Source organism: Lonchura striata, chromosome 2 (assembly GCF_050655825.1).
Source record: "Lonchura striata isolate lonStrDom1 chromosome 2, ASM5065582v1, whole genome shotgun sequence".
In the NCBI taxonomy this organism is placed as follows: Eukaryota; Metazoa; Chordata; class Aves; order Passeriformes; family Estrildidae; genus Lonchura; species Lonchura striata.
The window spans coordinates 105,871,965-105,884,056 of record NC_140704.1 but is presented as its reverse complement, the minus strand read 5'-3'; the positions used below and the strand labels follow the sequence as shown (position 1 = coordinate 105,884,056).

The 12,092-nt window shown below is 43.9% G+C and overlaps 1 protein-coding gene across 17 annotated transcripts in view; it reads right to left on the bottom strand.

Annotated features, from left to right (window-relative positions):
• The window catches only part of PPP4R1 (protein phosphatase 4 regulatory subunit 1), a 64,604-nt gene extending 53,237 nt beyond the window's left edge, over positions 1-11,367 (bottom strand). For 6 of the 17 annotated variants that reach the window (XM_085571928.1, XM_085571921.1, XM_085571932.1 and 3 more), the window contains exon 1: positions 10,619-10,732. Coding sequence is in view for 8 of the 17 variants with exons in the window: in XM_085571921.1 (XP_085428047.1) it covers positions 10,619-10,667 (49 nt within the window). In the remaining 9 variants the exon portion in view is untranslated. Of the gene's footprint in view, positions 1-10,618; positions 10,733-10,810; positions 10,967-11,133 lie in introns of those variants that run through there. The other 11 variants (XM_085571926.1, XM_085571930.1, XM_085571927.1 and 8 more) reach the window with 7 other exon arrangements.
• Between the last annotated feature and the right edge of the window lie 725 nt (positions 11,368-12,092).

Sequence of the window (12,092 nt, the reverse complement as noted above, 5' to 3'; positions counted from 1 at the left end):
CCTATGAAAACATTTGTTTGGGTATTTTTTGTAGAAGCTGTTCAAACTTGTCTATCTTGCACCTGGTCCATACTGCATTGTGTGAAAATATATATTAACATTCCCTGCCTTAAGCTCTCCTGTTTCCCTTAAGCTTTCCTCTGGTTTATGGCAAGGATACAACAGTAACAAGACCCAGTTATTAACTAATGTGAGCTATACAGCGATCTTGCTGAGGCAGACTACATTTAGGGTGCTTAGTCAACCACTGCCAAGCTTGGCTGACCATACAACAATAATACAGTGGTCCATTTAAAAACTCAGTTCCCAGTAAAACCACAGCCCCTAGGCCAATTTTCAAGGGATTTGGTTTTTCTACTATGTATCTCCCCTTCACAGTATCTTTCACAAAGGTCTTCCATACTAAATCTTTTACAGAGGTGCACAAAATCACATTTAAAAAATATAACTACCATTTTTTCTTATTTAATAATGCAGGAACAATTCTCTGCCACAGACTGTTCAGTAACAAGGCCTACATATATTCTTATTCTTCTGTATTTCCCATGAGCCCCATGGCAGAAACATATTCTTCTTTGTTTTGGCATAGAAACTCAGTGACAAGAAGTCTACTTTAAAAAAATAAGCAACTTTCAATTCTGAAAGCTGAACAACAAACAGCTTTAAGGAGTCAGGATTTCCAGCTAATATTAACAGTTCTCTCATTTTATCTTCTGCATCCCTAAGAAGTTCTCAAGATCTATTGCAAAAACTATGTGGCAGATATATCTACTAAAATAGACAAATTTTTATTCTATTTTAGTATAAGCTACTTACTGCACTCTACATCAGTTGCTATCATATGGATATTCAGGATAATACAGCACTTATATGCAGAAAGAACTGTGCTCTGTTCTGCTGTTCAGGCAAGTAGTTTTTCTGCTTAACTGTAAAGCAAGAATTGTAATCTTATGAGCCCAGACATCTGATATCATGACCACAAAATAAGAGCAGCAAGTCTTGTTCTAAATTACTATCCTCCATGCTACAAGAGAATAAATCCACCTTAGGTTCAGACTTCTGCAGAACACAAGTAGTATTCTCAGCCCTCCAATATTGTAAACACATTAATTTCCAGGTAACTTTCTGCAAGAAATGTCACTTTGCATCTGATATGCTGCAAAGAGAAATTCACCTTAGCATAAGCACTAATGCTTCCACAACCCCACTTGTTCACAGCTGAACTCACTACTCAACTCTTTCCTACTGCACCATGTCCCAGCTCTGGTTCTGTGGTGACAACATAGACCAAAGCATCAGTGACATTATTTCAGATTAATCTGCTACCACATATTTACTGCACTGCTTCAGTAACCTTAACCAACAGCAATCACACAAATTTTACAAAATGTGCTTGTCAAGCTGAATTCTACCACACTGCTTGCCCCATCCAGGCATCACTCACTGGTCATCACAGAAACCACCATCAGAAAGCAGGAGCTGTTTTTTCCATGAGACACTTAAAATCTACTTTCTCTGTTTTCCTCCTGCTGTAGTCCGAGACTGAAAATGCAACTGAGAAACCACAAGATGTGTGATTCTACTCAGCAAAAGTCATCACTGCAAGTGGTAATGCTAGATTCCGGCCCACCTACCTTATTAGCAGAAACAAGAACCACTGTTCTCTGTGTTTCTCCCCTAAATTAGCCCTTCAAACCATGGATCACTATCAGACTTGAGCCTCTTATGAATGTCAAGTTACCACTCCTGTATGCACAGACTTTGTTGTCTGAACTCCAAGTTTGGTGGGACTGGTTTTGGGGGTTGGGCAGAAGGAGTAGAGAGGAAGGAGCAAGGAAGAAGATAAGAAAGGTGGAAATGCAAAGCAGCTCTGATGCAATTACCACATTAGCTCCTATGCAGCACTTTGACAGCAGAGCTTGCTAACAGCTGGAAGCACAGACAAAGCAAACTCTTTAAAATAAAGTTTCAGTACAGGTTTGGGGAGCTAGGGACGGGGAGCACTCAGCAGATGAAAGATACAGGAATCAAAAAAATCAGCAGCTGTTTGCACACAAAACTGATGCAAGCATGGAAAAACAAATTTCAAAGACCCAGTCATCTAAATATAACAGGCTATGAGAATTTTTTAATTTAGCAAAGGCCTTCACAAAAGATAGCTATCAAGCTGCCACCGGAGCTGCATTTCTCATCAAGCATCAGAGGAAACAAGGGGCAGTACAAAATTCTTTAACCAAGGATAAGGGGTGGAGCTACACACAAGTTTGTTTCTTTCAGGCATAATCAAGCAGCATTGAATATCCTAATTTGCTCTGAGAAAACAATGAATAGATCTTATATTGCTCACTAGTCATTTATTGGCACAACAGCTGAATGTACCTTGTACTGATTAACAGTTTGACCTGCAACAAATGCTGCTCCAGAGGAAACTGAAACAAAGAGAAGGATATTCAAGATACCAGTTTAAACAATCAACAGTTTATATTCTGGCTGCCTATTTCCTGTAAGGAGCATGTCACACCCATCACCAAGGCACTCAAGTTCCCTGCTATTTAAGTCCCTGTCTTCTACCCCTTGCAAACAATTGCATGCACTTAAGAATTGTGGAACGAGGTAGGAGTGAAGCAAAAGCCAGCTAGTTTAAGTAGGAAGTTCCTCTAAGGTACTTTTTTCTCCTCTACAAGGTCATTATCGTCAAAGAAAGGTATCCCTTTTCTCTCTGCAGAGCACTGCTGTTCACGGGATTTTTAACTGACCTAATGACTGACTGAGAATTTTGTAGCGCTGGGGGGAAAATCCTACTTCCATCTTCAACCAACTTCTCTCTGGTCCTACCACAATAGGACACATGCATTCACTGCACTTGGGGCTATGCTCAAATTCTGCCACACAACTGAGTATCTGGTATATGCAAAACGACCAAGTTCAAACCATATGTGCCTTAACGTTAGACTAACTAGAAGGAGGAGAGATAAGAAACAAGCAGCTGAAGCTCAAACACTCCAAAGACTTGTGCAAGCTTGGCAATGCTTGGTGTGACACCATGAGTTATGATACATCAGCTACTAAGTGTTGCTCCACTGTGCAGGGACTTGGACATCTTCATCGCAGTAACTAAAATACACTTACTTGGGCTAAACACTGCAGAGAAGGCTAGCTCTACAACTAGGACATCCATAAGCTATAAAACATGGCTTTGCAACATAAACCCCTTTCACAACTTTCTAACTGCACTTTTCCTCTCTCTGCTTAAATCCCAGACAATGTTCTTGAGATACTGCTTGACAGCTTTCAAAACTCTAGGTGGGATAAACCTCTGTGTTTTCTGGGCATACAGAGAAATTCCTGTTGCAACTCTCCACACTCTTTCTGTCTGTGCTCAGTATATAGTCTAGAATTGGTCTATGGAAGAAGGTTGAGTGGTACAGAATGCAGTGGATTCACTCTTAGAAAAAGCATGAACATGGTTGGGGTGTTCATGGGTGTTCATTTCAATGCAATTTAATGTTTACATGACTTGCGCCAAGCATGCATCCCTACAGACTAATCAAGCTGTTCCTCCTGTAGGCTACAGAGGAAGGAAAAGGTAGTCTCTCCTCCATTCAAATATTTTGGAACTATTCAGACGCTATGGCAACAACACAAAAAAAAATTCCCTAAACGGATTTGTTTATCAGAGAAAAATGTTTCAACAGCCTGCAATATCACTCATATACCGCGTCCATTTTAGACATTATTCTATTTAGCTTTTGCAGAAATTGTACAGAGAAAAATGCATATTTATGGTATTATTTGCCTATTTTCTTTACCTTAAAAACAGTAAGAAAAACCCACCAAACCAGTGGTCTCAGCTGCCAGTGAAGTTGTTCCACTGTTGCAAACAAACTCTTCACAAACATACTCTGACACTTTAACCTATCCAGTAGGGTTTTAACACCCTACTGCCAGAAAGAACTGCAGCATCCCTCTCAAACCAAGGAACAGCCACATTAGTTTCTCTTATACTGTACCTTCTAAAGCAGAGAGAGGAGGCCTGATATTCTGGGAACCTTTAGAGGCAGCTGTCCCTGCCTGGCTCTTCCAAAGAGGGAACTGTTCCCCCAGCTCTCAAAGCAGAAGCTATCCTTTCATCCAGTTCTGCTCATGTTATACCTCTTGCAATGAAAACCTCCTGCCCACACAGAGGGAAAGTCTTAGCAGCAAAAGGCACACAGGAAAGAAAAGCATTTCAGCTTCAACACACTGCAACCTGCCAGCTCCACAATAGGTCAGCAGTCAGAAATAACTAAGCACCAGGGTTTCACTATCTTAAGCCTAGGATTTTGAACATTTCCAGCCCCTTCATAACTCTCTCACTCCCTCTGTTTTTTAGCTGCAAGTGGGAGAGAAAGAGAGAAGGAGGAGAATATCCAAAGCCCTGGAAGATAAACCATAAGACAAGGGGAAAAAAAAAAACAAAACTGGCAACTTTAACTGAGGATCCCTGCCAGAGATGGGATAATAAAAGTTGGCTGGTGAAAAGCACATTCCCACATCAGAAGTGATGCTAGTGGCCTCAGAAAGCTGAAAGCCTAGAAAATTACTTTTTCAATCCTCTACTAGGTGTAATGGAGAAAAAATGTGCAGCTGCACGAGAAAGGTTCATTAGCCTACATCAAATCAAGCACAATCCTTTCCTCACATCATCATCATCTTTTCTCTAGGATCCTAAGAGGTTGCAGGAGAGAGACTAACCATTACCCACCCGAGACCACGAACACCAGAATTCCATGGGGACACAGCCATCCACCTGAGTCTCCCAATTTCAATGAGGGTCAATCACCACATTAAAAGACAAAGAAATGAACTGAAGTGTTGGGAGAATTAAACCGTGATCGCCAGGGAAAACAGACTTAACAAGTGTGCTTCATTAGCATTAAGGAATGGTTATTGAATTCCCAAAGGAGCAGAATCTCAGTCACACCAGAAAACTGATTCCAATCACTACAGAAAGTCTGCCATTAATTTCTCTTATTACTTTTTTGCAATGCTTAAATGCCAACCCAGTAACTCAAACTATCTCGGCACTCTTTCACCAGGGCTCAGACTCTGATGGGACCAAAAGGTCAGTACTGCAACAGGGCATTTGAACATCATGTTGGAAATTTAGCTATACTCAAAGCTGGAATTAAGTCTAAGGGTGACACAATGTTCAGCCTACACAAAACAACTACCAGCATAATAAAATCTGCTAATTCGTATTCTGTGGTGAAGGAACAAAGGAACCACGGTGCAAAACCTTCTGATATTACTATGTACAGCTGTGGGAAAGGGAAGGTGAATGTTAATATAATGAATGCATGTTATGCCAGCATAATTCACTGCCAGAGAATAAAAACTACAACACAGCATCAAGCTGTGACTGTGATTTGACACCACAGGGAAATACAGACTGATTTTATAAAAACAAAACAACAACAGAAAAAAACCCATTTTTTAACTTGAATTATCATTAAAAAAAGGTTAAAAATTTAAATTAGCTTCCATTTAGAAAGAGACTTGTGTCCTACTCAAAGTCTAAGAGAATAATTCAATTAAAAGCATTCAACCAACACAAGCTCACTGCTAATGCCAGATGATTTGCTCATCACCTGGAAAAAGAACATAGCATCAATGATAAAACAGCTTTTGACATCTGCAGATGCACAAAGAGAATTTTCTTCAGCTCAGCTAAAAAAGTGTTTCACTCACTGAGAAGCCTGCTGGGAGGAGAGGCTAGGAAGATCTGTCCTTCCTTTTTAATCAATGGAAAATAACTCAATTATAAAATAGAGCCATGTTGGATCAGCACTACTCTGGTTTTAGTTTTTAGAACTCTTTCATCCACTAGTAAAATCCAACATTAGATTTGCCAATTGCAAAAACTACCTTATTGCTGAATTTTAAATCCATCATACCATTAAACTTGTGTTAAGAAAACAATCCATCACACCATCACTTGTGTTAAAGAAAACAAGTTCACACATAGGCGTATGTATATATATATGCAAAAACCCATTTAACAGTACTAAACTAGAACTGTCTAAACAATGTGTAGATATTAAAACTCAATTTTCTGCATTTTTATTTAAATTATCTGGGAATTAAGTGTACAGAAAAAGGAAATTCACCATTGTCAGCACAACAAAAGGTAAAGTTTCAAAATCTGAGTAAGCTCCATAACCACCAAAGCATGCATGTATACTTGCAACTACCAGAAGTCCTGACACTGCATGCAAATGCAGCTGTCAGCTATCACTGACAAAGACTTTTTCCGAAAACAAATGTAAAACAATATTAAAACCAGTTATCAGATCAAGATTTCTTTTCTCTCCTGATTTAAATCACAATTAAAATAATGAGTTGACTAAAGCTATCCCCTTCTCAAATCTGAATTCTAATTGCAGATGGCTCTATTTTTTAGAGCACACATCCTGCACACATCAATGGTCAGACTGAAAGACGTCAGCATCATGGTACATTTCATTTCATCTATCTGGACTGATCAGCTCAGCCTTCAGAAACAGCCAGGGGAGGGGGAAACACAAACTGTCTGGCAAGAGTCATAAAGAACAATTTTCCACAAGCCCACGTTTGCTTTTCATCCATTTTTGCTGCCTATTTTCTTTTCTGTTCTGTACTTATCTTAAGACAGTTATACTACTCTGTTTTGATTTTGTAGGCACAACACAAAAGATTTTAATAAAAGCCAAATTTTCCCTGAGTTTTTGTATACTGTGCAAGATTTCAGACAGAAGAGCAAGGAAATCAACAATCCAAGGAGTGGGATGGAGATTCTTCTTCAGGCTTCCACTTCGAATTTTTTAATTTTCACTCTATTGTCTTTAGAGTGAGATGCCTTTATTCTTTTTTTCCTTTAATGGATAATATAACATAAGGATTCTCCCTAGCTTTATCTTCACATAAATGAAATGCAATTGTATGCTCCTTATTTGGGGGGGTTAGAGTCAATTAAGTTGTCTTTCACAGTAAGAACTCACATCTAGGAATTCATTTTTCTTTTCTAGCCTTCTGTACGTTCAGCTAGGGTACACTCACTGTCTTGGGTTTGGGTTATTTTTCCTTTTCCTTCAAACAAGCAAACAAGGAAAAGCCACTGACTAAAGAATTCTGGAAGAACAAGAATTTCTTCAATTATCACAGCCTTTGACATAAGGAGTTATATCTACAGAAGTGAAATATCAGCTAAAATCAAAATACTGAAATGCCATTTCATTTGCAAGCTATGTAACTACTTAAAGCAATCATCTGTTTAATGTACCAGGTGTAAAGTATGCATTCACCTCAAGAAGAAAAAAAAAATCAGAGCTTTCCAGTGGTTACCAAGCAACCAAGAGCAGAAAAATAATATAACGCTTTCAAAATAGAAATGCAAACCAAAGCTGAAATTAATTATTTAAAAGTCAACCCAGCTGGTTTATCAACCACTCTCTGAAAGCCTTTTCTATAATAGCTCTTGTTTAATCTCTGACCCTTTAAACAAATCAACAAAAGGAAGGTTGGGGTTTTTTTAATAGATGCTTTCCACAGCATATATTCTGAAGGCCTCCACTACTCCAACAGCAGATTTACTGTTCTCTATTGAAATCTAAGAATGTTTCATTAACCTAAATATTTATCACGTTTTCTTCAGAGAAAAGGTAACCTTTTGTTTCAAAAGCAGCTATTAAAACAGTACTCCAAAGAGACAATATTTTACTGTTCTATATTTCAGGTTAATTAGCTTCCAACAAGTTGGCATAACAAATAAGAAGAATAAACTCTACAGTTACACAAGTTGCTGATTAAACTCCAACTTGCCAGTAAAACACTTGACTCCAGAAACCCTAAAAGACAAAGATCATAAAACAGCTGTTCTTCACTCTGCCTGTCTAAAAGATGCACAGATGCTTGGTTCATTACTTTCAGCAGGAACTGTGCATGGTTGTTTGCTCAGCTCCAGGACTTTCTCCTATTACTTTAGAACATGACCAACAGAAGGTAGCTCTTAAGTCACCTTTTAATGATTCCTTCTTTAGGAGGAAGCACTGAATCACACTGGAAATTCTTATTCCCAAAGGGGAAAAAACCAAAACAATATAACAACAACAAAAAATTTTAAAACCTAGGCTCACTGATGAGCTACAGATGAATACCTATCTAGTGAAATGTCCTGAGCCATATGCAAAATCAGAGACTCAGCTTCAGATGTCCAAATCAGACCTTGACACATGCACACTTGTCTTAAACACTCCCAATTTCTCCAACAAACCCTCACAGATGTCTTAATATTGCTTGATATCAGATCCCTTAAAAGCCCAAAAAATGCACTGAGAATATAGTTCACTTTTCAAAACAGCCAGTCAATCAATCATACTATTTTGTATTTATCTAATTCCTCCTCCTAAATTACATGACCAGGACCACAGGTATGCCTGCAAGTATTTCTCTCTTATTTGTCCTTAAGTATAGCTTAGTACACTTTTAGCAAGAATGCAGCTGGCAGAATGACACAGACATAAAAGCTGCCAGCACTTCAGTTTTAGTGTTATACTACTTCAGTAGCAGAATGCATTCTACTACTTCAGTAATACACCGCTAAACCAGTGTCTAACTCTGCTACTTGAAAGAGCTGCAAACATTTAAAATATTTACAACAGAGGAATAGTGTAGGGTAGGGTTCAAGCAGGAGCTAAAACTTTGTGTCTTATTTAATTGTCTGTTTCATATGTGCAACCAATCAACTGGAAATTGTGCAAAATATGTTGCATATGGGTACAAAACATAGCTATTTAAAATAATACTGCACAAGAAACAGTACTTTTAACTAGATATGTACAGTCTCCTTGATCTTATTTTTCTTTAGCACACAGACACCACCCAAGAACAGAATTATGTATAATTTAGAACCATAAAAGTCACTGTGTGACTGAACTACATCCAAATAGCACATATTGATTCATAGAGAGTCCTGGTTTTTTTCCTCCAAAAATACCATGCATAATTATTGAGACATTTGCTTTTATCTACTTCCATCAAAACCTCAGTAATTTTTAATGAGGTTTCAAATCTTTGTATTTCTATGGTTTCTGCCTTCAGGATGCTCTCATCTGGACTGAGTCATATCTCGAAGTATTCATTTTTTTCCATTTTTGAAGACCGTAAGAGTAAGACCAGCACCAGGAACCCACAGCTTCTGTCACCCCTCCAAGGACTACAGATAATTTCAACTACTGTCTTATAGTCAACTAAAACCATAATCTAAGTGGAAACTTAAGAATGCATTTCATTTTTTTGTTAAGTGTGACTCTTCTGAAAAAGTCCTCTATAATCACAGAGAGTTTTCGAACAGCGACTTATCACGCTGAATTAGAAAAAAAAAAAGCAGCCTGAGGGAAAGGCTCCCTCTTTGTGCAAGGCAAAGCACAATAGGAGCCTTCTAAATGTCAGCTGACAAATGTGAAAAAGAAGATGTATCAGTTAAATCCTGAAAAGTTTAAATAGCTGTCCTCTAAAAATGTAAGCCACAAAACACAAGTTTTTTTCCTGTACTCCAGCCCCGGTGAGAGGATGCCCTGCAGACTGCACAGCCAACAAAACACCTTCAGGCAGCAACCAGGGGGTCTGCACACCCACAGCAGGCGCCTGCCTCTACCTCCATTTTCACTTTGCACCCAAAATTCATCCTCCTCTGCTTCCAAGAAGCTCCCTCAGTATCTACACGCTCAACAGACACCTTCTCATCTGAGTAACATCTTAGTCTGCCATGCTAAGGCTACTCAGCCCTGACTTACTAATTTTTGCACCACCCCAGCCACAATTCTACGACTTTGCACCCTGACATTAACTCTTCTCCCCAGATCTCTCCAGCAGGGTCAGGACTCACAGAATCATTTAGGTGTGAAAAGACTTCAGAGATCGTCGTCTCCAACCAGGGACCAAATGCCACCTTGTCAACTGGACCATGCCATTGAGCGCCACGTCCACTTTCCTTAAACACCTCTGGGGACAGTGACTCCACCAGCTCCTAGCCGGTCAATTCCAGTATCTAAGCATCCCTTCTGAAAACAAGTTCCTCCTGGTATCCCACCCGAACCTGCCCAGCACAGCCTGAAGCCATGTCCTCTCTCCTATCGCTGCTTTCCCCGCAGAAGAGACCGACCCCCACCCGGCCACAACCTCCGCTCAGGGAGATGCCAAGAGCAGTAAGGTCCCTCCTTGAGCCTCTTTTCTCCAGGCTAAACACCCCCAGCTCCTCACAGGACATGTGCTCCAGACCCTTCACAAGGAGGAGAGAGCCTGAGGGGGAGGGGTGGAGGGAAGGAAGGATGGGGGACACAAAAAAAAAGATATACAAATAGAGATATAAAAGGAACGAGCAACCCACATGCTGCTGCAGAGGCAGCAGCCTTAGCCTCCTCCTGCTCCTCCCCGCCGGCGCCCTGCCGTGCCCGGGCCGTGAGGGGACGCCGTGCCCGGGCCGTGAAGGGACGCCGCCCCGCAGGCAGAGCCTCCCCTGCTTCCATCCCTCCTTCCCCCTCCCTCGCTCCCTCCGGGCGGCCGCTAACGGCGCCGCCGCCCCGCCCGCCGCCCAACGCACCCCGCGGGACCGCCCGGCGCAGCCCCACGCGCGACCGGGACCGGGTCATGGACACCGCCAAGCGCGGAGCATGGCCATGGCTTCCTCCTCCTCCTCCTCCCCGCCGCCTCCCACAATGCACCCTGGGCGCTCCCCGCGGAAGCCACTTCCTCGCCCCAAAGCCGCCCCGCCGCTCCCCCCGTCCCCACTCACATCCGTCGATCTCCTCCTGCAGGTCCTCCTGGAGCAGCGACAGATCTGCGGTGGGGGAGACACACACACGCGCGCACCATGTGCCAGTGCTCCCGCCGACCCTCGGTGCCACGCGTGACCCTGCCCCGCCCGCGGCTGCGCCCCCCCCCCCCAAACCCCGAGCGACCCGCCCCGCAGCCCCTGCGCTCCGAGCCCGGACAGCGGCGGGCAGCGCTCCCGAAGCCGGGGCGGGGGAGAGGAGAAGGAGGGGGATAGAGGAGGGAGGGCTGGCGCCTCGCCGGGGAGGCGGCGTGTGCGGGAAGGGGGAGGGGGGCGATGCCTACCCGCCATCTTGCTGCTGCAGCCCCCGCGGGGCGCCCGGCTACATCCAGCCCGCGGCCGGGCGGTGGGAGCGGCGGTGGGAGAGGGCGGGCACCCGTGCTGTCCAGGCCCTGGGCCCGGAGGCGCCTCTCCGCGTCCCCGGGAGAGCCGCGCACGGAGGGAGGGAGGGAGGGAGAGAGGAGGGAGCGGGCGGAGGAAGGCGGGAGGAGGGGTCTGGGCCGGACACGCTGCCCCCGCCTCCGCCCGGCGGAGCCGCTCTCGCTCGCTGCTCGCTCGGGCGGCCGCGCCTACCCTCGGCGCGCTTGACTCACGGCCGGAGCCGCCCGCGCCGGCCCTGGGGCTGGAGAGCGCCGGGGCTCGGCCACACGGCCCGGCCCGCGCTCACCTGCCCTCCACGCTCCTCCGCCAGTTCGGGGCTCGGGCTCCTCCTGCCGCCCACCGACGGGCTCCGCTGCGCAAAGTTGGTGGGGTCACTTGGAGGAAGGGCCCCGACGGTGCTCCTCGCCCTGGTCACTGTGGGGTCGCTTCCAGACGCGGTGGCGGGGCCGCAGTAGCTCTTGCCGCCGGCGCCTGGGGTTACCTGGGGAGAAGGGTTCCGGGACCTAACAGAGGGCAGAGTGTGGCCAGCAGGTCAGAGAGATGGTCCTCCTCCTCTGCTTGGCGCTGGTGGGGCCGCATCTGCAGTGCTGTGTCCGGTTCTGGGCTCCTCAGTACAAAGAAGACAAGGAGCTCCTAGAGAGGGTTCCGTGGAGGGCCACAAAGATTATTAAGGGTCTGCAGCCTCTCTCATAGGACAGGCTGCGGGAGCCGGGCAATGTTTAGTCAAAAGAGGATTGAGAGGGGTTCTCATTAATGCATATAACTATCTCAAAAGCAGATGGTAAGAAGATGGTTCTAGACTCTTTTCGGTGGCTCCCAGTAACAGGTTGAGGAGCAATGGCCATAAACTGAAACACAAGAG